This window comes from Artibeus jamaicensis, unplaced genomic scaffold, assembly GCF_021234435.1.
Source record: "Artibeus jamaicensis isolate MK-2021 breed Jamaican fruit bat unplaced genomic scaffold, CSHL_Jam_final contig_410, whole genome shotgun sequence".
Lineage (NCBI taxonomy): Eukaryota > Metazoa > Chordata > Mammalia > Chiroptera > Phyllostomidae > Artibeus > Artibeus jamaicensis.
This window is the reverse complement of record NW_026521820.1, coordinates 952,366-978,939: the sequence shown is the minus strand read 5'-3', so window position 1 is coordinate 978,939 and position 26,574 is coordinate 952,366. Positions and strand designations below refer to the sequence as shown.

The 26,574-nt window shown below is 38.6% G+C and overlaps 1 protein-coding gene across 1 annotated transcript in view; it reads right to left on the bottom strand.

Annotated features, from left to right (window-relative positions):
* SLC15A1 (solute carrier family 15 member 1) overlaps window positions 1-26,574 on the bottom strand; it is a 73,919-nt gene that overhangs the window by 16,779 nt on the left and 30,566 nt on the right. The window contains exons 17-18 of the mRNA XM_053665391.1: window positions 24,703-24,849; window positions 23,753-23,802 (exon numbers count right to left, since the gene is read on the bottom strand). Of these exons, the coding sequence (XP_053521366.1) occupies window positions 23,753-23,802; window positions 24,703-24,849 (197 nt within the window). The remainder of the gene's footprint in view (window positions 1-23,752; window positions 23,803-24,702; window positions 24,850-26,574) is intronic.

The window sequence follows — 26,574 nt, the reverse complement described above, 5'->3', positions numbered from 1 at the left end:
TGCTCCAATCAAAAGACATTGGGGAGCTGAATGGATAAGAAAACAAAATCCATATATATGCTGACCATAAGAGACCCATATCAGAAAAAAACATACACACAGACTAAAATAAAAGGATGGATAAAGATATTTCATGCAAATGGGGAGGAAAACAAAGCTGAAGTAGCAACACTTATATCTGGCAAAATAGACTTTAAAACACACACTATAGTAAGAGAGAAAGAATACCACATAATGATAAAAGGAGGAATTTAACAAGAGGATATAAACCTTATAAACATTTATGCACCCCACATACAAGCAAACATAAACAAAATGAAGGATAAAAATCACACATATCAATAGATGCAGAAAAAGTATCTGATGAAATCCAGTACCCATTAATGATAAAAACTCTCAGCAAAGTGGAAATAAAGAGTATCTACCTCAACATAATAAAGGTTACATATGACAAATCCACAGTTAATATATTCAATGGGGAAACACTAGAACATTTCTCTTAAGATCAGGAACAAGGCAGGATTTCTGCTTTCACCTCTCTTATTCAACATATTACTGGAAGTTTTAGACACAGCAATTAGACAAGAAGAGAAATAAAAGGTATTCAGAATGGAAAGTAAAAGCAAAGTGATCATTATTTGCAGGTGACATAATACTGTATATAGAAAAATCTAAGGATTCCACCAATAAACTACTAGAACCAATAAGTTAATTCAGTAAAATAGCAAGATACAAAATTAATATCTGAACAAGTGGCATTTTTATACATCAATAATCAGAAAGGGAAACTCATTTCTGATTATTGAAATGAGTGATTAAGAAAACAATCTCATTTGCAATTGAATAAAAAATAAGTATCTAGGAATAACTCTAACCAAGAATGCAAAAGACCTGTACTTGAAAAGTTGTAAAACACTGAAGAAACTGAAGAAGATACAAATAAGTGGAAATATATATATCATGTTAACAGATAGAAAGAATTCAACATAATTAAATTGTCTATACTATCCAAAGCAATTTACATTTTCAACACAATTCCTGTCAAGATACCAATGGCACATTTCAAAGAACTAGAGCAAATATTCCAAAAATTTATATGGAATCACAAAAGACCCTAAATAGCCACAGCAATCTTGAAAAAGAAGAACAAAGTTGGAGGAATCATACTACCTGATATACAACTGTAGTAGTAGGCCATAGTAACCAAAACAGCATGGTACTGGCATAAAAACAGACATAGAGGTAAATGGAACAAAATAGAGAGCCCAGAAATAAGTCCATACTTTTCTTGTCAATTAATATTTGACAGAGGAAGCAAGAACGTACAATGGGGTAAAAATAGTCTATTCAATAAATGGTGTTGGAAACATTGGACAGATACATGCAGAAATGAAAATAGACCATCTTTTATATCAGAAAAATAACCTCAAAATGGATTCAAGACATTATGTTAGACTCAAAAACCATAAACATTTTTCCAATTTACTTTCCATAAAAGTCCTAGTAGAAAATATAAGGCAGTAAAATCTCAGAAATTTGTTATAGTAGTATATATTTTTTGCTGTATCTTTTTAGCCAAGAGAAGCAAAAGAAAAATATGCAAATGGGACATCAAACTAAAAAGTCTGTGCACAGCAAAGAAAACCATCAACAAGATGAAAAGACAACACACTGAATGGGAGACCATATTCACCAATGATACATTTGATAAGGGGTTAATATCCGAAATTTATAAAGAACTGATAAAACTCAACACCAAAACAAGAAACCCTAAACAATCCAATTTAAAAATGGGAAAAAAGGAGGAGGGGGTTTCAAGATGGCGGTGGACTAGGACGGAGCAGATACCAGTTCCTAGTACAAAAGAGACAGAAACCTATCCGATCGGAGGAGGTGAGGCCAGCAAGCCAGCAGTTGCCAAGCATATATGAAAATAAGAGACCAGAAACCTCATTGGTCACGGAGGAACCAGACGGTAGGGAGACAGCAGCGGTACAGTAGTCTCTGGGACGGAGCAGGGAGAAACAGCCGGTGCAGGGTAGGGGAACCAGCGCCCTGTGGCCAGAGCCAAACGGCTCCTGGGGCAGCCTTCAGCGCCCGGACTGCTCCCTCCCTGGAATTTTTCTGCCAGGCAGGCCGAGTGGCCCAGGCAAAGAGGTGTGGAGGAAATTTCAACCTGCGCGCAATTTGGGGAGCTAGTCGCTCCACACGCAGTGTGTCTGGGCCAGTGCCGGAGGGCGCCTAGGCCAACGTTCAGCGCCCGGAAAGCTCCCTCCCTAGGATTTTTGGGCCGGGGACCTGCCAAGTGGCCCAACCAGAGGGGAGCAGAGGTGATTTCAGTCTGTGCATAGCTCGGAGGTCCAGCGCCTGGTGGGAACTGTGTCTGGGAGAGTGCCTAAAGGCGCCTGGGACAGCGTTCGGCGCTCGGACGGCTCCCTCCCTGGAAGTTTTCTGCCGGGCAGGCCGAGTGGCCCAGGCAAAGAGGTGTGGAAGAAACTTCAGCCTGCGCTCAAGTTGGGGAACTATTAGCTCCACACGCAGGGTGTCTGGGCAAGTGCCTGAGGGCGCCTAGGCCAACGTTCAGCGCCCAGAAAGCTCCCTCCCTAGGATTTTTGGGCCTGGACAGGCCGGGGGACCCAACCAGAGGGAAGCAGAGGAGATTTCAGCCTGCACACGGTTCTGGGTCCAGCACCCGGCGTGGTGCTGCTACATCCCTAGGGTTTTTTTGTTTTTTGTTTGTTTGTTTGTTTGTTTGTTTTGTTTGTTTGTTTTTTTGCCAGAGGTTGGCCAGGGGACCCAGACAAACACAGGAGCAGAAGGGATACACACCACGCACGTGCCATGACGAGCACACAGAGTTTCTAGGTCGGCGCCCAGTCCTCAGATCTGCTCCCAGCTTCCAGTCTACCCCCCTCAGACTATCTGGAAGCCCGGGACGCTGAGGGGTCCTGGGAAAAGAGCTGAGACCCTCAACCCCCCTCCCTTTCTGGCCAAGCAAGGTGGGGGGCCAGGAGAGACTTGTTTGATAGAGTTTACAGAGAGGGTGCGGAGGACAAAGGGCCCCAACCAAAGACTCTGTGGTTACCAGCCCAGGAGAACTCAGATGTGCAGCCTGGGGCTCTGAATCCAGTAGCCACGGCAGCCTGGTCTGCTTCACACCAAGCTTGGCAGCAAGCCCAGGATTGGGCAGAGGGTCTGGGGCTTCCCAAATGAACGGGGACAGGCCTGTGCTCAATCCCGAGGGAACCAGGCAACTAGGCAGGTGCAGGTGCCTGCAAACACAGCAAACCAGACTATGGCAGTAACCCCTGTGAGGGGAGCGCTGCGAGAAAGTCCTAGTTCCCCATTGTAGGGAGCTGGGGGAGAGGCACCAAGTGTCTGGATCCTGAGAGGGGCTGGCTGGAAAAAAAAAAATCACAACAATCGACCCTCAGCCAACTGCAACCAGAAAAACTGGTTCGGCTAGTTTGAAGCCAACAAGTGACATTCCTTTTTCTGAGGTTGTTTTTGAGAGATTATTTTTGTGCGTTTTTTGTTTTTTGTTTTTTTTTTTTACTTTATTTTATCTTTATTCTTTCTTTTTTTTATCTACCTTTCTTCCTTCTCCATTCCTTTTCTTTATCTTTTTGCTTTTTTAAAGTAATCTGTTATTTCTTTTAAACTTTATTACTGTTTCATCTTTCCATACTTTTGTCCTCTTTTCCCGGATTTTCTGTTTTATTTCTTTTTCTTTTCTTTCTAAACTTATTGCTCTTTCTTCCATTCCCCTACCATTTTTTTCTTTCTTCCTTTTATTTCTTTCCTTATCATTTCTTTCTTTTACCCACAAGAGTCACAATCAACTTGAAAATATAAAAAGACCAGAGATGGACCCATAGAAGAGGCCTCCCAATAGTAGAGTCAGAGAGACAAATTGCACATTGTTGTGGGAGAGAAGCCACAAGTTGCTGCATATTTGAGTAGGTGGAAGCAGAAAACAACAGGATAACCAAAAGAGGCTGCACCATTGAAATTCACAGGCATTCCACCACAAAAGTTCATACCATAAACCCAGGGTGTCAAAACAGATTAATCTAAGAAGCTGAGGCTAACAAGAAGAGTCTCACAAACAATGGGAAGACAAAGAAACAATCCCCAAATGAAAGGAAAGGAGGAATCCTCAGAAAGAATGTTAGATGAAACAGAAGCAAGTCAACTATCAGATACTGAATTCAAAGCACTGGTGATCAGGAAGTTCAAAGAGCTCACAATCAACTACCAGAAACTACAGGGAAGCTACAGTGATCTCACTGTGAACTATATCAACATGAAAAAGGAAATGGAAATTATTAGCAAGGGCCAAGAGGAAATGAAGAATACAATTTCTGAATTAAAAAACACAGTGGAAAGCATTAAAAATAGGGTGGATGAAACAGAAGATCGGATTAGTGAATTGGAGGACAAAGTAGAAAGCATCTCACAGAAAGAACAGGAAAGGGAAAAGAGGCTCAGAAAGAATGAAGAGAGATTAAGAGAAATGCAAGACAATATGAAACGTAATAATAGCCGAATAATAGGAATACCAGAAGGAGAAGAAGAAGAACAAGGGATAGAAAACATATTTGAAAGAGTAATGAGAGAAAATTTCCCTAATTTGACAAAAGAAAAAGTCACACAAATCCAGGAATCACACAGAGTCCCATTCAAGAGGAACCCAAAGAGGCCCACTTCAAGACACATCATCATTAAAATGGCCAAGTTCCAAGACAAAGAGAGAATCTTAAAGGCAGCAAGGGAGAAAAAAGAAATAACATACAAGGGCGTCCCGATAAGGTTAGCCACTGACTTCTCAATGGAAACACTCCAAGCAAGAAGAGATTGGCAAGAAATATTCCAAGTAATGAGAAACAGAGGCCTACAACCAAGACTACTTTACCCAGCAAGGCTCTCAATCAAGATAGAAGGCCAAATAAAGAGCTTCCAAGACAAAAAGAAGTCTAAAAGAATTTGCTGCCACCAAGCCAGCTCTACAAGAAATACTAAAAGGTCTGCTTTAAGGAAAGGAAGGAAAAGAGACAGACAGAGAGGAACACAGGTACAAAAATGGCAATGAATAAGTACCTATCAATAATAACCTTAAATGTAAATGGATTAAATGCTCCAATCAAAAGACACAGAATAGCGTCATGGATAAGAAAGTATGACCCACACATATGCTGCCTACAAGAGACCCACCTCAGGAAAAAAGACCATCACAGACTAAAAGTGAAAGGCTGGAAATAAATTTTCCAAGCAAATGGACAAGAAAAAAAAGCTGGGGTAGCAATTCTCATATCAGACAAAATAGATTTCAAAAAAAGAGCCATAAAGAGTGACCCAGAAGGTCACTTCATAATACTCAAGGGAAGAATCCACCAAGAAGACATTAACATCATAAATATATATGCACCCAACATAGGAGCACCAAAATATATAAGGAAAATCTTAGAGGAATTCAAGAAAGATATAGACAGCAACACAATTATAGTGGGGGATTTTAACACCCCACTATCAAAAATGGACAGATCTTCCAAACAAAATATCAACAAAGACATTGTGGCATTAAACAACACCCTTGATGAAATGGACCTAACTGATATATACAGAGCTCTTCACCCCAAAGAAGCTAAATACACATTCTTTTCAAATGCACATGGGACATTCTCAAAGATAGACCACATGATAGGACACAAAACAAGCCTCAACAAATTCAAGAATATTGAAATCATACCAAGCATTTTCTCTGACCATAAGGGACTGAAACTGGAAACCAACCCCAAAGGAAAAAACCCAAAACACCCAAAATCTTGGAGACTGAACGGTATGCTATTAAACAATGAATGGGTCAAGAATGAAATTAGGGAAGAAATCAAAAAGTTTCTGGAAACAAATGAAAATGATCTCACAACAACCCAAAACTTATGGGATACAGCCAAGGCAGTCCTGAGAGGGAAGTTTATAGCAATACAGGCCTACCTAAAGAAAACAGAAACATTTCAAACAAATGACCTTACTCTACGCCTGCAAGAACTCGAGGAACAACAACAAAAACAGCCCAAAGCAAGTAGAAGGAAGGAAATAACTAAGATCAGAGCAGAACTAAATGACATAGAGATTAAAAGTACAATTCTAAAGATCAATGAATCCAGGAGTTGGTTCTTTGAAAAAATAAACAAAATAGACAAGCCTTTAAGTAGGCTCATCAAGAAAAGAAGAGAGAGGACACAAATAAACACAATCAGAAATGAAAGAGGAGAGATTACAACTGATACAACATAAATAGAAGGGATTGTAAGAAATTACTATGAAGAACTGTATGCCAAGAAATTTGAGAACCTAGGGGAAATGGACACATTTCTAGAAAAATATAATCTCCCAAAACTCAATGAAAAAGAAGTAGAACAGCTGAATAGACCAATAACAGCAAAGAAATTGAAGCAGTAATCAAAAAACTCCCATCACACAAAAGCCCTGGACCAGATGGATTCACAGGAGAATTCTACAAAGCATTTAAGGAAGAGCTAACCCCCATTCTTCACAGACTATTCCAAAAAATCCAAAAGGATGGAAAACTTCCTAACTCCTTTTATGAAGCCAGCATCATCCTAATTCCAAAACCAGATAGACATACAACAAAGAAAGAAAACTTCAGGCCAATATCGCTGATGAACATAGACGCTAAAATCCTCAACAAAATATTAGCAAATCGCATCCAACAATATATCCAAAAGATTATACAACATGACCAAGTGGGATTCATCCCAGGGATGCAAGGATGGTTCAACATTCGCAAAACAGTAAATGTAATTCATCACATAAACAAAAGCAAAGACAAAAACCACATGATCATATCAATAGACGCAGAAAAAGCTTTCGATAAGGTACAACACCCATTTATGATAAAAACACTCAGCAAAATGGGAATAGAGGGAACATTCCTCTATATAATAAAGGCCATATATGAGAGACCTACAGCCAATATCATACTCAATGGACAAAAACTAAAAGCTTTTCCACTAAGATCAGGAACAAGACAAGGATGTCCACTTTCACCACTTCTATTCAATATAGTATTAGAAGTTTTGGCCACAGTGATCAGGCAGGAAAAGGAAATAAAAGGCATACGAATAGGAAAGGAGGAAACAAAATTGTCACTGTTTGCAGATGACATGATAGTGTATATGGAAAATCCTATAGACTCTACCCAAAAACTGCTCAAACTAATTAATGAATTTGGCAAATCAGCAGGATACAAAGTCAATATCCAGAAATCAAAGGCATTTTTGTATACTTACAATGAATCAGCAGAAGCAGAAATCAAGGAAAAAATCCCATTCGATATAGCAAAAAGAAAAATAAAATATCTGGGAATAAACCTAACCAAAGAGGTAAAAGACCTGTATGTAGAAAACTACACAGCACTGAAGAAAGAAATCAGGGAAGACACAAACAAATGGAAACATATACCGTGTTCATGGATTGGAAGAATTAACATCATCAAAATGTCCATACTACCCAAAGCAATATACAGATTCAATGCAATACCTATTAAAGTACCAATGGCGTATTTCACAGACATAGAACAAACACTTCAAAAATTTATATGGAATCATAAACGAGCCCGAATAGCAGCTGCTCTTTTGAGAAAGAAGAACAAAGTAGGAGGGATCACAATACCTGATATCAAACTGTATTACAAAGCCACGGTAATCAAAACAGCCTGGTACTGGCATAAAAACAGGCACATAGACCAATGGAACAGAACAGAGAGCCCAGAAATCAACCCAACCCTCTACAGTCAATTAATATTCGACAAAGGGGGCAGTAACATAAAATGGAGTAAAGATAGCCTCTTCAGCAAATGGTGTTGGGAGAACTGGACAGCTACGTGCAAAAAAATGAAACTTGAGCACCAACTTACACCATACACCAAAATAAATTCAAGGTGGATAAAAGACTTAAATATAAGCCGTGACACCATTAAAGTCCTAGAGGAGAACATTGGCAAGAAAATCTCAGATATTCCACGCAGCAACATTTTTACGGATATGTCCCCTAGAGCAAGGAATATAAAGGAAAGAATAAACAAATGGGATCTCATCAAAATAAAAAGCTTCTGCATGGCTAAAGAAAACAGTATTAAATTAAAAAGACAACCAACTGTATGGGAAAACATATTTGCCAATGATACCTCAGACAAAGGTTTAATCTCCAAAATATACAAACAACTTACACGACTCCACTCTAAGAAGACATCGAACCCAATTAAAAAATGGGAAAAGGACTTGAACAGACACTTCTCCAAAGAGGACATACAGAATATCCAGAGACACATGAAGAGGTGCTCAATATCGTTAGCTATCAGAGAGATGCAAATTAAAACCACAATGAGATACCACTTTACACCAGTCAGGATGGCTATAATAGACAAAGCAACAAACAACAAATGTTGGAGAGGGTGTGGGGAAAAGGGGACCTTAGTTCACTGTTGGTGGGATTGCAGACTGGTACAACCATTATGGAAAACAGTATGGAATTTTCTCAGAAAAATAAAAATTGACCTGCCTTTTGACCCAGCAATTCCACTGCTAGGATTATACCCCAAGAATCCTAAAACATCAATTTCAAAGAACCTATGCACCCCAATGTTCATAGCAGCACAATTTACAATAGCCAAGAGTTGGAAGCAACCTAGGTGCCCATCAGTAAATGAATGGATCAAAAAATTGTGGTACATATACACCATGGAATTCTATGCAGCAGAGAGAAAGAAGGAGCTACTACCTTTTGCAACAACATGGATGGAACTGGAAAGCATTATGCTGAGTGAAATAGGCCAGGCATTGAAGGACAAATACCATATGATCTCACCTTTGACAGGAAGCTAAAGAATAAAACAAACAAGCAAACAGAATAAAAACAAAGACACTGAAATAGAGAACAAGTGGGCAGCGACCAGAGGGGAGAGGGAAGGGAACTTAAGGGGGAAAAAGGGGGAGGGATTTTGAGGAACAAGTATGAAAGACACAGAGATGAGGACTGGGGGGGGGGGAATGGGAGGGAGGAGGGAGACCGGGCGGGGGGGTAAGGTGGGATGGGAGAAATAGATTAAAAAAAAATGTACTTGAAAAGTAACTAAATAAAATAATATTAAAAAAATAATAAAAATGGGATAAAGCCCTGAATAGATCTTCAAAGCAGACATACAGTTGGCCAAAAGACATGAAAAGATGGCCAACATCCCTGACCAACAGAGAAATGCAAATTAAAACCACAATGAGCCCTGGCTGGTGTAGCTCAGTAGACTGAGCATGGGCCTGCAATCCAAAAGATAGAGATTCGATTCCCTGTCAGGGCACATGCCTGGGTTGCAGGCCAGTTCCCAGCAGGGGCCAGTTCCCAGCAGGGGATGCACCAGAAGCAACCATACATTGATATTTCTCTCCTTCCCTTCCCTTCTAAAGATAAATAAATAAAATTAAAAAAATAAAATAAATAAAACCACATTGAGATATCACTTCACAACAGTCAGAATGGCTATTATTTATAAATCAATAATGAACAAGTGTTGGTGAGGATGTGGAAAAAATGGAACCCTTGTGCAATGTCGGTAAGAATGCAGATTGGTTCAGCCACTGTGGAAAGCAGTATGGAGTACCACCTCAAAAAATTAAAAGTAGTACTACCTTATGAACCATTGTTTCCACTCCTGGGTATATGTCCAAAGAGATCTGAAACACTAATTTGAAAGAATATATGCACTCTTATATTCATTGCTGCATTATTTACAATAGCCAAAATTTGGGAGCAGCCCATGTGCCTATCAGTATATCTATGGATAAAAAGCTATGGTACATTTACAACCTTTTGTGATTCCATGGATGGACCTGGAGAACATTATGCTAAGTAAAATAAGCCAGTCAGAGAAAGACAAGTACCATATGATTTCACTTACATGTGGAATCTAATGAACAAAATAAACTAACAAATAAAATAAACTAACAAATAAAATAGAGATGTACTTATAGATAAAGAGAACAGGCTGACAGCTGTCAGAGGGGAGGAGGGTTGAGGGGCTGGGTGAAAAAGGTGAAGTGATTAAGCAAACAAAATAACCAACACACAGACAGCAGTGTAGTAACTACTAGAGGGAAAGGGGGGTGGAGGGAGGTTGAAAAGGGTAATGGGGGGAATAAATGGTGATGGAGGACATTTGAGTTGAGGTGGTGAACACACAATACAATTTACAGATGATGTATTATAGAATTGCACACCTGAAATCAATATGATTTTATTAACCAATGTCACCCCAATAAATTCAATAAATAAAAATTTTAAAAGCATGAGAAAAATGCCTAAGTATCAAAATTTCAACTAATTTTTGACTAAAGTATTGCCACCTTATTTAAAAGCTCTATTTAGGGTAGTCTATTTACATCCTGCAACTTAGTTATACCACATAATTAAAATGATACCATTTTGCTTAAAATTTGGTGTGCTCTTTGTTTTCTTTTTAATTTGAAAGAACACTTTTTAATCTAATGAAGTAAAAATCAAGTTTGTTCACATTTTCTCACACTGAATGATATAATTTTAGAAGAAATTCAGCTTAAACACAATAAGAAAAAAAGAACAATGCAAAATTATAATTATCATGCATGTCAAATTCACACGAAATCAATTTTCTTAGATATTTATTTACTAACAAGTGAATACATTTGGAACTGCATGATCTTCTTCCCTTATTTTGTTTCAGTTTTGCAAATTAATAAATTCAAAGAAAATATTATTATATCATGGTTGGAAACACTTCAGTTAAACATAAAGTTAGAATCTTCTTTCATATTTACCCCATTACCTTTCTTTTTCTTTTTTTTTCTGGAATGAAGGATTTTCTTTTTTTTAATTATTGTTCGACTACAGTTATCTCCATTATCCCCCATTACTCTACTGTGCCCTACCCACCCCACCTCCCATCCTATCTGCCCTATTGTCTTTGTCCATGAGTACTTTTTACATGTTCCTTGGCTCAAACCTGCCCCTTCTTTCCCCCACCCCTTCTTTCTCCTGTTGTCCTCCTCACCACTCCACTATGCTCATTGTCAGTTTGTTCTTTATTTCAATGTCTCTGGTTATATTTTGCTCACTTTCTTGTTTAGTTGATTGGGTTCCACTTACAGGTGAGATCATATGGTACTTCTCTTTTACCAGCTGGCTTACTTCATTTACAATAATGCTCTCTATTTCCATCCATGCTGTCACAAAGGGGAGGAAGTTATTTTACTTCCTTCTTTCTGCTGTGCAGTATTCCACTGTGTAAGTGTACCACAGTTTTTTGACCCACACATTTACTGATGGGCACTTAGGTTGCTTCCAGGACTTGGCTATTGTAAATTGTGCTGCTGTGAACATTGGGATGCATAGGTCCTTATGGGTTGGTGTTTCAGGATCCTTAGGGTATAATCATAGCAGTGGAATTGCAGGATTAAAGTGAGTTCCATTTTTAGTTTTTTGAGGAAATTCCATACTGTTCTCCACAATGGCTATACCAGTCTGCATTCCCACCAACAGTGCACTAGGGTTCCCTTTTCACCACAACCTCACCAGCACTTGTTGTTTGTTGATTTGTTTATGATAGACATTATGACCAGTGTGAAGTGGTATCTCATTGTGGTTTTAATTTGAATCTCTCTGATTGCTAGTGTTGCTGAGCATCCTTTCATATGTCTCTGGGCCCTCTATAGGTCCTCCTTGGAAAAGTGTCTGTTCGGGACCTTTGCATATTTTTAAATTGGATTGTTTGTTTACCTGGTGTGAAGTTGTGTGAGTTCTTTATATATTTTGGAGATCAAACCCTTGTCCATCATTGGCAAGTGCATATTCCCATACGGTTGGTTCTCTTTTCATTTTAATACTTATTTTTTTTTAGCCATGCAGAAGCTTTTTTATTTTTATGTTTATTCTTTCCTTTATGCCTCTTCCTCTAGGGGACATATTGGTGGAAATATTGCTGCATGGAATATCTCAAACTTTCCTGTTTATGTTCTCCTGAAGGACTTTTATGGTGTTGCAATTTATAATTCAGTCTTATCCATCTTGAGTTTATATTTGTATATGGTATAAGTTGGTGATCAAATTTCATTTTTCCCCCCATGTAGCTGTCCAGATCTCCCAACATCATTTGTTGAAGAGGCTATTTGTACTCCATTTTATGCTGCTGTAACCTTTGTCAAATATTAATTGACCATACAGATGTCAGTTTATTACTGGGATTTCTATTCTGTTCCATTGATCTATGAGCCTTTTTTATGCCAGTACCAGACTGTTTCGATGATAGTGGCCTTGTAGTATAGTTTGATATTAGGTATTGTGAGATCTCCTACTTTGTTCTTTCTTAAGATTGCTGAGGCTATTCAGGGTTGATTATAGTTCCATATAAATTTTTGAAAGGCTTGTTCTATATCTGTAAAATATGTCATTGGTATTTTAATGAGATGGCATTGAATCTATAAATTGCTTTGTGTAGTATGGACATTTTGATGGTGTTAATTCTTTTAATCCAAGAACATGGTATATACTTCCATTTATTTATATCTTCCTTAAATTCTTTCTTCACTGTTGTGTAGTTTTCTGAGTACAGGAATCTTATCTCGTTGGTTAGGTTTACTTCCATGTACTTTATTTTTCTTTTTGCTATATCAAATGGGATTTTTTCATGAATTCTTTTCCTGATATTTTTTTGGTGGTGTACACAAATGTCCTCAGTTTCTGAACATTGACTTCATATCCAGCTGTTTTCCAAATTCACTTATTAGGTTCAGTAATTTTTGATGGAGTCTATAGGATTTTCTATATATACTATCATGTCATTTGCAAACAGTGACAATTTCACTTTCTCCTTTCAAATTTGGATGCCATATTTTTTCTTGTCTGATTGCTGGAGCTAGGACTTTCAATATTACGTTGAACAGAATTTATGAAAGCTGACATCCTTGTCTTTTTTTAATTTAATTATTGTTCAAGTACAATTTTCTGTCTTTTACTTCCATCCCAGGCCACCCCCACCCAGTGCTCCCCATCTCCCTCCCATTTCCACCCCCCTTACTTCTTGTCCATGTGTCCTTTATACTAGTTCCTGTAAATCCTTCTCCTTTTCCCCCTGAAATTCTCCCCCTCCTCCCCTCTGGTCACTGTCCCCCTGTTCTCTATTTCTGTGTCTTTGGTCATATTTTCCTTGCTTGTTTGTTTTGTTGTTTAGCTTCCTGTTAAAGGTGAGATCATATGGTATTTCTCTTTCAACACCTGGCTTATTTCACTCAGCATAATACTTTCCAGTTCCATCCATGCTGTTGCAAAGGGTAGAACCTCCTTTCTTTCTGCTGCAGAGAATTCCATTGTGTATATGTACCACAATTTTTTGATCCATTCATTTACGATGGGCACCTAGGTTGCTTCCAACTCTTGGCTATTGTAAATTGTGCTGCTATGAACATTGGGGTGCATAGGTTATTTTGGATGGTGCTTCAGGGTTCTTAGGATAAAATCCCAACAGTGGAATTGCTGGGTCAAAAGGCAGGTCTATTTTTAGTTTTCTGAGAAAATTCCATACTGTTTTCCATAATGGTTGTACCAGTCTGCAATCCCACCAACAATGGATTGAGATCCCCTCTTCTCCACAACCTCTCCAACACTTGTTGTTTGTTGCTTTGTTTATGATGGCCATTCTGACCAGTGTAAAGTGGTATCTCATTGTGGTATTAATTTGCATCTTCCTGAGAGCTAGTGATATTGAGCATCTTTTCATGTGTCTCTGGATCTTCTGTATGTCCTCCTTGGAGAAATGTCTGTTCAAATCCTTTGCCCACTTTTTAATTGTGTTGCTTGTCTTCTTACAGTATAGCTGTGTAAGTTCTTTGTATATTTTGGAGATTAAACCTTTATCTGAGGTAGCACTGGCAAATATGTTTTCCCATACAGTCAGTTCTCTTTATATTTTATTTTTTAAAATATATTTTATTAATTATGCCATTACACTTCTTCTATTTCCCCCTTCATTCCCCTCCACCCTGCACACCCTTCCCCCACCATTTCCCCCCTTTAATTTATGACCATGTGTCTCAAGTTCTTTAGATTCTATATTTCCCATACTATTCTTGCCCTCCCCATCTATTCTCTACCTACCATCTATGCTCCTTATTTTCTGTACCTTCTCCCCCATTCTCCTTCTCCCACTCCCCTGTTGCTAACCCTCCATGTGATCTTCATATTTATGGCTCTGCTCGCTATGCAGAAGCTTTTTATTTTGATAAGATCCCATTTGTTTATTCTTTCCTTTATATTCCTTGCTCTAGGGGACATATCAGTAAAAATGTTGCTGTGTGAAATATCTGAGATTTTCCTGCCAATGTTCTCCTCTGGGACCTTAAGGGTGTCATGACTTATATTTAAGTATTTTATCCACCTTGAATTTATTTTGATGTATGGTGTAAGTTGGTGCTCGAGTTTTTCTTTTTTTGCACATAGCTGTCCAGTTCTCCCAACACCATTTGCTGAAGAGGCTATTATTAGTCCATTTTATGTTACTGCCCCCTTTGTCAAATATTAATTGCTGTAGAGAGTTGGGTTTATTTCTGGACACTCTGTTATGTTCCATTGGTCTATGTGCCTGTTTTTATGTCAGTATTAGGGTGTTTTGATTACAGTGGCCTTGTAATACAGTTTGGTATCACGTATTGTGATCCCTCCTACTTTGTTCTTCTTTCTCAAAATTGCAGCTGGTATTTGGGGTCATTTATGGTTCCATATAAATTTTTGAAGTGTTTGTTCTCTGTCTGTGAAGTATGTCATTCGTACTTTAATAGGTATTGCACTGAATCTGTAAATTGCTTTGGGTAGTATGGACATTTTCATGATGTTAATTCTTCCAATCCATGACCACGGTATATGTTTCCATTTCTTTGTGTCTTCCTTGATTTCTTTCTTCAATGTTGTGTAGTTTTCTGCATACAGGTCTTTTACCTCCTTGGTTAGTTTTATTTCTAGGTATTTTATTTTTCTTTTTGCTATATCAAATGGGATTTTTTCTTGATTTCTGCTTCTCCTGATTCATTGTAAGTATACAAAAATGTCTTTGATTTCTGAATATTGACTTTGTAACCCGCTGTTTTGCCAAACTCATTTATTAGGTTGAGCAGTTTTTTGTTGGAGTCTATAGGATTTTCCATGTACACTATCATGTCTCTGCAAACAATGACAGTTTTGTTTCCTCCTTTCTGACTTGGATGCCTTTTATTTCCTTTTCTTTGTCTGATCGCTGTGGCTAAAACTTCCAATACTATATTGAATAGAAGTGGTGAAGTGGACATCCTTGTCTTGTTCCTGATCTTAGTGGAAACTATTTTAGTTTATGCCCATTGAGTATGAGGTTGGATGTACGTCCCTCATATATGGCCTTTATTATATTGAGGAATGCTCCCTCTATTCCCACTTTGCTGAGTGCCTTTATCATAAATGGGTGTTGTACCTTATCAAAAGCTTTTTTTTTCATCTATTGATATGATCATATGGTTTTTGTCTTTGCTTTTGTTTATGCGATGTATTACATTTACTGATTTGTGAATATTGAACCAAACTTGCATCCCTGGGATGAATCCGACTTGGTCCTGGTGGATGATCTTTTTGATGTATTGTTGGATGCGATTTGCCAATATTATGTTGAAGATTTTAGCATCTATGTTCATCAGCTATATTGGCCTGAAGTTTTCTTTCTTTGTTGTGCCTCTATCTGGTTTTGGAATTAGGATAATGCTGGCTTCATAAAGAGTTTGGGAGTCTTCCATCATTTTGGATTTTTTAGAATAGGGTGTGCAGAATAGGGGTTAGCTCTTCTTTAAATGCTTGTAGAATTCTCCTGTGAAACCATCTGGTCCAGGGCTTTTGTGTGATGGGAGTTTTTTTATTACTGCTTCAATTTCATCTGCTGTTATTGGTCTGTTCAGGTTTTCTGCTTCTTTTTCATTGAGTTTTAGAAGATTATATTTTTCTAGAAATGTGTCCATTTCTGCTAGGTTTTCAAATTTCTTGGCATACAGTTCTTCATAGTAACTTCTTACAATCCCTTCTATTTATGTTGTATCAGTTGTAATCTCTCCTCTTTCATTTCTGATTGTGTTTATTTGTGTCCTCTCTCTTCTTTTCTTGATGAGCCTACTTAATGGCTTGTCGATTTTGTTTATCTTTTCTAAAAACCAGCTCCTGGATTCATTGATTTTTAGAATTGTGCTTTTAGTCTTTATGTCATTTAATTCTGCTCTGATCTTGGTTATTTCCTTCCTTCTACTGGCTCTGGGCTGTCTTTGTTGTTGTTTCTCCAGTTCTTGTAGGCGCAGGGTTAGGTTGTTTGTTTGAAATGTTTCTATCTTTTTTAGACAGGCCTGTATTGCTATGAACTTATCTCTCAGGACTGCCTTCACAGTGTCCCATAAGTTCTGGGTTGTTGTGAGTTAGTTTTCATTTGTTTCAAGAAACTTTTTGGTTCCTTTCCTAATTTCATTCTTGACCCATTTGTTGTTTCATAGCATGCCATTGAGTCTCCATGATTTTGGGTGTTTTGGGTTTTTTCCTTTGGGGTTGGTTTCCAATTTCAGTTTCTTGTGGTCAGAGAAAATGCTTGGTATGATTTCAATTTTGTTGAATTTGTTGAGGCTTGTTTTATGTCCTATCATGTGGTCTATCTTTGGAAATGTTCCATGTGCATTTGAAAAGAATGTGTATTTGGCTTCTTTGTGATGAAGGCCTGTGTATATGTCCATTAAGTCCATTTCTTCTAGGGTGTTGTTTAATGCCACAATATCTTTGTTGATATTTTGTTTGGAAGATCTGTCCATTTTTGACAGTGGGGTGTTAAAGCCCCCTACTATAATTGTGTTGCTGTGAGTATCTTTCTTGAAGTCCTCTAAGATTTTCTTTACATATTTGGGTGGTCCTATGTTGGGTGCATATATATTTACAATGTTAATGTCTTCTTGGTGGATTCTTCCCTTGAGTATTATGAAGTGACCTTCTGGGTCTGTCTTTATGGCCCTTTTTTTTTGAAGTCTATTTTGTCTGATATGAGAATTGCTACCCCAGATTTTTTTTTTCTTGTCCGTTTGCTTGGAAAATTTGTTTCCAGCCCTTCACCTTTAGTCTGTGATGTTCTTTTGTCCTGAGGTGGGTCTCTTGTAAGCAGCATACGTGTGGGTCATACTTTCTCATCCATTCAGCTATTCTATGTCTTTTGATTGGAGCATTCAGTCCATTAACATTTAAGGTTATTATTGATAAGAACTTATTCATTGCCATTTTTGTACCTGTGTTCCTCTCTGTCTGTCTCTTTTCCTTCCTTTCCTTAAAGCAGTCCTTTTAGTATTTCTTGTAGAGCTGGTTTGGTGGAGGTGTATTCTTTTAAACTTCTTTTGTCTTGGAAGCTCTTTATTTGGCCTTCTATCTTGATTGAGAGCCTTGCTGGGTAAAGTAGCCTTGGTTGTAGTCCTCTGGCTCTCATTACTTGGAATATTCCTTGCCATTCTCTTCTTGCTTGGAGTGTTTCCATTGAGAAGTCAGTTGCTAACCTTTTTGGGGCTCCCTTATAGGTTACTTCCTTTTTCTCCATTGCTGCCTTTAAGATTCTCTCTTTGTCTTGTAATTTTGCCATTTCAATGATGATGTGTTTTGAAGTAGACCTGTTTGGGTTCCTCTTTATTGAGACTCGCTGTGATTCCTGGATTTGTGTGACTTTTTCTCTCATCAAATTAGGGAAAGTTTCCATCATTACTTCATTACTCTTTCAAATAGGTTTTCTATCCCTTGTTCTTCTTCTTCTTCTTCTGGTATTCCTATTATTTGGATATTAATACGTTTCATATTGTCTTGCATTATTCTTAATCCCTCTTCATTCTTTCTGAGCCTCTTTTCCTTTTCTTGCTCTTCCTGGGAGTTTTTTTTTCTACTTTGTCCTCCAACTCGCTGATCCGATCTTCTGCTTCATTGATCCTGCTTTTGATACCTTCCACTGTGTTCTTCAGTTCAGTAATTGTACTCTTCATTTCCTCTTGGCCTTTGCTGATAGTTTCTATTTCCTTTTTCATGTCGATATAGTTTGTGGAGAGTTCATCATAGGTCCCCTGTAGTTTCTGGTAGCTTATTGTGAGCTCTTTGAATTTCCTGATAACCAGTGCTTTGAATTCAATATCTGATAGCTGACTTGCCTCTATTTCATCCAACATTCTTTCTGAGGCTTCCTCCTTTTCTTTCATTTGGGGACTGTTTCTTTGTCTTCCCATTATTTATGAGACTCTTCTTGTTTGCCTCAGCTTCTTAAATTGATCTGTTCTGACTCCCTGGGTTTATGGCGTGAACTTCTGTGGTAGAATACCTGTGAAATTCAGTGGTGCAGTCTCCTTCAGGTATCTTGATGTTCTCGGCTTCCACCTACTCCCTTTTTTCGGTGTGTGTATGTGATCAGTTGGAGGGGGAGGCAAAATGGTTTATGACAGCAGAAGAGTGTTTTATGATATTTACAGTTACAGCCAGTAGAGAAGAGATAGAAGATCTTTAGGCTATATATAGTGTTAACCGTAATCTTCACCCAACTTGCCACTTTTAAGAAAGAATGGACATAAGATAAGTCTCTTGTTGAGGAGGGAAGGCTTGTGAGTTGGATCTAGAAAGCAGTGAGGTTGCAGGGCAGTCAGATTTTGGTAAGGTGAGAGTAAAGAATAGTAAATAGGTGTAGTGTGTGAGCAAATAGAGTTAATCACTACAGTAATAGAATTCAGGAACCTGTCAAGTGGGCTAAGATCCGGGAGATGGGTTGTGAAGTATTTACAGTTGTATAGAACAGCTATTATTTACAATAATATTAGAGCAAGAATCATATGACAGACTCTATGTGAGCTGTCTGAATAAGGGGTATAGAGCTTTGGGTAGTGCACTAAAGGAAAACAAGTGGTGTAAAGTATAGAGGATTAGCAATACACTGTGGAGGAGAGAACAGGCAAACCTGTCAAATAATAGAAAATAATCAGCCAAGACTTCCGCCAAGATGGAGAAGTAGGTGGAGGATCCACCTCACCTCTGTGCACAACCAAATCTAAGAACAACTATTTTTAACAGCAGTCACAACCAAGCCACAGGGAAAATCGACAATACGGAGTCCAAAGGACAACTAGATACTCGGCTGGACCGGTACGAGGAGCGAGGCCAGCAGCGGAGCAGGTTAGCAAGAAAAAATTCCCGGGCGGTGCGCGGTGAGCGCAGGCAACCGAGGGCGCTGATTGCCAGCGAGCTGGCTGCCGGAGCGCACAGGGAAGAGGCGCGGTGGGTCGGTCGGTCGCGCGCATTTACATGCGGAGAAACCAGTGAGAAGGGAAACCCGCGTGGTGCAGCAGGCTCACACAATTAGGATCGGATAAGCAAGCCCGAGGCGTGTGAGTGACTGGATGCACTGGGCTAGCGGAGAGGAACGCCATTGCTCCCTCTCTGACCCCGCCCCCACACACAGCGTCACAAACCAGCGACCTGGGTCGCCCCGTCCTGGTAAACAACTAAGGCTTCGCTCCGCTCACTTAACAGCACGAATAGACCAAAAATGGCTCTAGGACAACTCAGAGCCCCAGAACCGATAGACCTAAGTGATGAAGAAATAGCCAGTCTTTCAGATGCACAGTTCAAAACACTGGTTATAAGGATCCTTACAGAACTGGTTGATTTTAGTCACAAATTAGAGAAACATATGGAAGCTAAATTAATTGAAATGAATGCTGATACAAAAGATACCAATAGTAATGGAAAGAAAATTGGGACTCAAATCAAGGGAGAGGACCAGATGGAAGAAAAAAATGATCAAACAGAAAGGAATGAAGAAATAAGAATTCAGAAAAATGAGGAGAAGCTTAGGAACCTCCAGGACACCTTTAAACGTTCCAACATCCGAATTATAGGGGTACCAGAAGGGGGAAAGGCACAACCACCAGTTGAAAAATTATTTGAACAAATAATAAAGGAGAATTTCCCCAATCTGGCAAAGGAAATAGACTTCCAGGAAATCCAGGAAGCTCAGAGAGTCCCAAAGAAGTTGGACTCAAGAAGGAACACACCAAGGCACATCATAATTACATTAGCCAAAATTAAAATGAAGGAGAGAATCCTGGAAGCAGCAAGAGCTAAGGGGACAGTCACCTACAAAGGAGTTCCCATCAGACTGTCAGCAGATTTCTCAAAAGAGACCTTGCAGGCAAGAAGGGGCTGGAAAGAGGTATTCCAAGTCATGAAAACCAAAGCTCTACAACCAAGATTGCTCTACCCAGCAAAACTTTCATTTAGAATGGAAGGACAGATAAAGTGCTTCTCAGATAAGACCAAATTCAAGGAGTTCATCATCACCAAGCCCTTATTATATGAAATGTTAAAGGGACTTACCTAAGAAAAAGAAGAGAAAAAAAGATGAACAGTGAAAGGACAGCAAACTCACAGTTATTAAGAACCACACCTAAAACAAAAGCAAACTAAGAGGATAGCTAGATCAGGAGCAGAACCATAGAAATGAAGATCTCATGGAGGGTTAGCAACAGGGGAGTGGGAGGAGGGGAAGGGGGGAGAAGGTACAGAAAATAAGTAGCATAGACAGTAGATAGAAAATAGATAGGGGGGAGGGTAAGAATAGTAGGGGAAATACAGAATCTAAAGAATTTGAGACACATGTTCATGAACTAAAGGGGGCAATGGTGGGGGAGGGGTATGCAGGGTGGAGGGGAAGGAAGGGGGGAATAGAGCAAATGTAATGGCATAATCAATAAAAAAAAAAAAGAAAATAACCAGCCAAGATTAAGAAGCCTATACAGAAAGAGGAGGAATACAAAGATATTATTAAAATATAAAAGAAGTGAGAATAATGAAGAAAAATATGCAGCAACTTGTGGCTTCTCTACTATAGCAAAATGAAATTTGTCTTTCTGTCTCTATTGTGGAGATGCCCCCTCTTTGGGTTCCACTCTGGTGTTTTCTTAGTTCCCAGTAGATTGTGTCTCTTGTGCGTAAAAGAAAACAAAGCAATAAAAAGCAAACCTACAAAAAAAGGCAGGAGACGGGTGGCAAATCAGTAAGTTTGTGAAGAAAGGAAGAAGGACCAAAACAGGAAAAAAGAAAGGAGAGAAACGAAGTATTGAAAGATAAAGCAATAATAAAATTTAAAAAATTTAAGATTACTAAGGAAAAAAGGTTTAAAGAAAGGAAAAAACCAACAACCACAATGAAAAACATCCCATGTTGGTTTTAAACTGTCCAAACCGGTTTTTCTGGTTGTAGCAGGACCTCTCTCTGGCCTGGGATGGTGGCGCAGGCTCTTGCCCCATCCCGTGGCAGGACTCAAATGCCCCCGCTCCCCCCCTGCATCGCTGACAGGCTGGGTGGGACGCAAGCCTAGCTGCCCTGGCAGGAGAACACCTCAGTCCACTTTCCAAAAAACAATCCTCTCCAGACAGCCTGCCTCTCAGCCCAGCCCAATCCCCAGCCAGAGCGATGACACAGTGCACTTCTCAATTCTCCCAGGCTGGCGACTACACAGTCTGCAGATGAACACGGCCCTTTGTCTTTGTAACCCTCCCAGTAAACGCAATCAGACAGGTCTCTGCCGGTGTTGCCCAGCCTTGCTTAGATGGGGAGGGAGGGAGCTGCTGACCAGTGCTTGTCGCCTACCAAGGCCACTGGGTGCCCGGGATCCTGTGGCAGACGCCTCTGGTGCTGGTCTCAGACCAATGCCTCTGGACCCTGACCTCGGAGGCAGCACCAGGGCCACCTGGCCCTGGGCGCCGGCCCGGACTGCAGCTCTTGTCTTTACCTAGATCTCCCAGACCCCACTGACCTGCCACTGTCTGGTTGTTCAGCGTCCATCACAATCTCTGATCTTTTAATTTCATGAATGCTGGGGACCCATTGGTTTATTGTGCTGTTTCTGAGTAGATCTGCCAGGATTTTCACCCACCTGTACAGGAGCTGGAAATTGCTCCGTTCTACTCTGTCACCATCTTCCCCCCAGTCAATTCTTTTGCTCTATTTTTAATTGGGTTGTTTTTTTATATTGAGTTTTGAGAGTAATTTATATATTCTGGATACAAATTCTTTGTCAGATATGTGATTTGTAAATACTTTCTACCAGTATGTAGCTTAACCTTTCACTCTCTTAACAGTGAGATATATAGAACAGTGAGATATATAGTTTATAGTTTGGATGAAATCCAACTTATCAATATGTTCATATATATTAAATTTTTCATTATGTATATAATACATAATATATATAAAAATGAAATATTAGTCATCCCTAAAAAGAAAAAAAATTCTGCTATTGTGACAACATGGATGGATGTGGAGGGCATTCTGCTAAGTGAAATAAGCCAGTCAGAAAAAGACAAATACTGTATGGTATCATCTATATATGGAATCTAAAAAAAAAACCTGAACTCATAGAATAGAGAGAGAATGGTGGTTGCCCGAGTGTAAGGGTTAGGAAATGGGGAGATGTCGATTAAAGGGTATAAACTTTTAGTTCTAAGATGAATAAGTTCTGAGGATCTAATGTACAACATGGTGACCATAGGTAATAACATTGTACTGTATATTTGAAATTTACTCAGTAAATAGATCTTCAGCAATCTTATCACAAAAAAGAAAAGGTTAACTGTGATGTGATGGATGTGTTAATTGTGGTAAATACTTCGTAATGGATACACATACTAAATCATGATATTGTACACTTTAAATACATGCAATTTTGTCAGTTATAACAGAATAAAACTGGAAGAAATAAACAAGAAATAATGCTATGATTTTGATGAGAATTGTACTAAATCCATAGATCAATTTGAGGAGAACTGAAATCTTTACAATATTAAGTTTTCTAATTAATGAACCCAGCATATATCTGTCCATTTATTTTGCTCTTCATTGATTTCTTTCATAAGCCTTTTGTATTCAATTCTCAATTCCTTATATGTTTCCTTATAACTAGTATTTCATCCTTTTTTGGAGCTATTGTTCATGCTATTTAAAGTTTTAGTTTCCAATCAGTCACTGTTGGTGTATAGAAATATGTTTGATTTGTGGTTGGCCTTGTATCATGGACTCTTTTCAAACTTACTTATCAGCTCCATGAGTTTTTTTGTATAGTCCTTGGGATGTTCTCTGAAGATAATTATATATCTGTGAATAGTGAGTTTTATTTCTTCCCTTTCAATCTAGATATTTTTACTCCTTTTTCTCATCACATTGCATTAGCCTCCGAAAGGATGTTGAATAGGAGTAAAGAGAGTAGAAGGTCTAACCTTGTTTCAGATCTTATGGGGAGAGCACTTTGACTTTCATCATTAAGTATAATGGTAACTTGGGGATTTTTTTAGATGCCATTTCCTGAGTAAGGAAGTTGACTAGTTTGCTGAGAGTTTTTTCTCATAAGTGGATACTGACTTTTATCAAATGCTTTTTTTCTACATCGATTGATATGATTTTATACATTTTCCTCTTTAGTTTATTAAGGTAATGAATTATATTGAGTAATTTTTAAAAATATTGAACCAAATTTACTTTCTTTTAATAAACCCATACTCTCATTTTATATCCTATAAGTTGGACTTTACCATGGATATGCATTACTTCCATAAGAAGCTGATATAGGTGAAATTAAAAAAAATACATATACCTGATTCCATTTTGTCCTTTTTCTGGCTTCTGGTTAAGGCCATCCTTTACCTGAAAAAGAAAGCATTTAAAAATCTCATCCATTATAATACATTTAGATTACATTTCAGCCTCTGAAAAGGAGAATGATGTTGACATTTATCCTGGAAGCTGAGGGCATAATGATTACATTTGCAGGACTCTATCCTTCAGCCCTGGTTTTCTTTGAAGTTAACATGAACCTATACAATTTTTCATGCTTGATTTCCAATGGTTCCACAGAATATTACTCTCTGAGAATGTAGAATTTGCCATTCAACAGCTCCCTAATTAAACACATGATCCAGAAGTCCTAACTCTATATTGCAGTTCTATGGAAGTTCACTTAAATTCACTTTACAGAATATCCACAACTCCTTCATTTAGCTCAACTACATCTTCAAAACTGCTTCATATGCTGAATGGCATATCCAGATACCTATATTTGTAATGAAATATTTATATGTATTTTTATTGCTTATACCTAAAATATTCACTGTATTTTTTATAAAAACTGCTCCAATTTTCCAATTGCTCAGTGAAATTTTAAAATTTATGCAATTAAAGATATATTTTAAACTTCACCTCAAAAAGTCACTGAGAATGCACATATGTACCCTGTGTGACTTGTATATATGTATACACACATGGACACACACTACACTCAAAAGTTCTTTTAAAAAAATTTAATATTAATCCCTTCCATCCACCAGTTAAACTTTTATTGGAAGTTGAATGACTTGTATCTTTAAAGAAGGAAGAAATTGAGGAATAAATAAATTTAGTGAGGAATAAATTTATTGAGGAATAAGTAAATTACATTTATCAATTGTAAAACTACATAGGGGTAAAACAAAGTCACACCACTAAAAGACCATGTATTCAGTATGACATATAACAAATAAAGTCAGCTGTAGGTATCCTGCTACTTACCACTTGGTAATGGTTGGGGTTCCACACTAGAAGGGTATAACGATGGCCCACCTCAAAGTTATGAGTTACTGGAGTAACTGCTGATCCAGCAGAAGAAATTTTTATACTTGTCAGTTTGTCCACATCAAAAGTCCTAAATATATTAGTCTGTAACAGGAAAAGGGGTCATAATTAATACCACAGAATCTTTCTCTGCACTGTGTCATTGAACACTGTCATGGCATATTATTTGACATTGCCAGTGCATGTTCAAACACATTGAAAAATGCCTTGGGGGAGCTGGCATTGGTTTGTCTTAGCCCCTCACCCTCAAGGACCCTCCCATGAGGTTGCTTAGTACTACCAGAGGAATTATAGTTTTCATCCAGCACTTTGCTTTTGTTTTATCAAGATAAATGCTATGGAAATCAGGTCTATCATTGGGCAAAGAGGAACATCAGCCATGGAGATAATAAATACTAGGCTGTGCCTAACATCAGGAGTCAAATTTTCTTTTTTCTTTGAGATTATTCATTTGGCCAAGTCTAAGGTAGTAGTTCTTAACTATGTCTAAACAGGAATGAGGTCAGTTCAATCAAAATTTGTGGGGGTGGGGCCCAGGTATCAGAATTTTCAAAGCTTTCCAGGAGATTGCAATATGGACTCAAGACTGAGAACCTTTAATCCAGACCAGTGACTGTCTGTATCAGGTTTTTCCAACCTCGGCACTATTGACACATGGAGCCAGATTACTCTTTGTTGGGATGGGGTACTGTGTACATAGAAGATGTCAATAGCACTCCCAGATGTGACAACAAAAATGCCTCCAGAAATCGTCAGATGTCCCTTAACTATGTAACATCCAATTTCTAGGATCTGATCTCAGACTAAGGACATTAGGGGTCTAGTTTAGCCTTGTTGTGGGTCCAAAAGGCATGTGAATTAGCTTGGAAATTAATCATTATTAGAAAAGTTAGAACACAAAAGGGAAGTCTATCAAAAAGACACATTTCTGAAGTACTTTGTAAATGCTGAACTTCTTTTAACCAGATCTTTTAGGAGCTAATGTTGTGAAGAACAAGTTCCATAAACTTTCTCCCATTATATATTGCTCCTGGTGGAAGACGATCGACACAGCCTTTGCTATTTAAATTGTGGGTCCATGCACTACCAGCAGCAACATCACCTAAAAGATTCTTAAAAATGAAGGTTAAAGACCTACCAATCAAGAATCTGCATTTTAACAAGCTCCCTCAGTGATTCACATGCACATTAAAGTTTGATGTGCATTTGTCCAGTGTTGGGAACCATCCTACCTGGTTTCAGAAGCTGTAATCCCACAAAAATGGGAAAAGGCCTCACAGCTAGGGGGACTTGGGATCATAAGCCACTAAGGAAACAAAACATCCTCCTGGCAGGGGTACAGCCTCCACCCCCTTTACTTTACCTTGCTTGGCCCCTGAAGGATGGCTGGATAGTCAATGACTTGTAAGATTCCTCAAGAAAGTAACAACCTAAGACAGGCACAGTTGTGAAGGTGCCATCAGAGAAGGACTTAGGGTATTGTGGAGAAGAATCAAAAAAACCCCTACCCCTTGGCTTTATCCTAGCCTGAATCCTCATTCTACCTGCAAAAACTCTCCTAATATCTTGGTTGCCTTGCTTCCCCCACCTGACTCAGGCCTGAAACAATGCCGAAGAGGGGTGCAGCCCTGTGCCAGAACTGATGATTCCCAGTGCGGGGAGGGGGGGTGATCAGGCCTAAGAAAGAATGCATAAAGTCCTGTGAGACCTGCTTTGCTAAGAATGTCCTTAATTTTTTTTTGGAGGCACATTTATTCAGCATCATGATCAGACTATTACATTTAGCAGTCAACAGCATGGGTGCAAAAA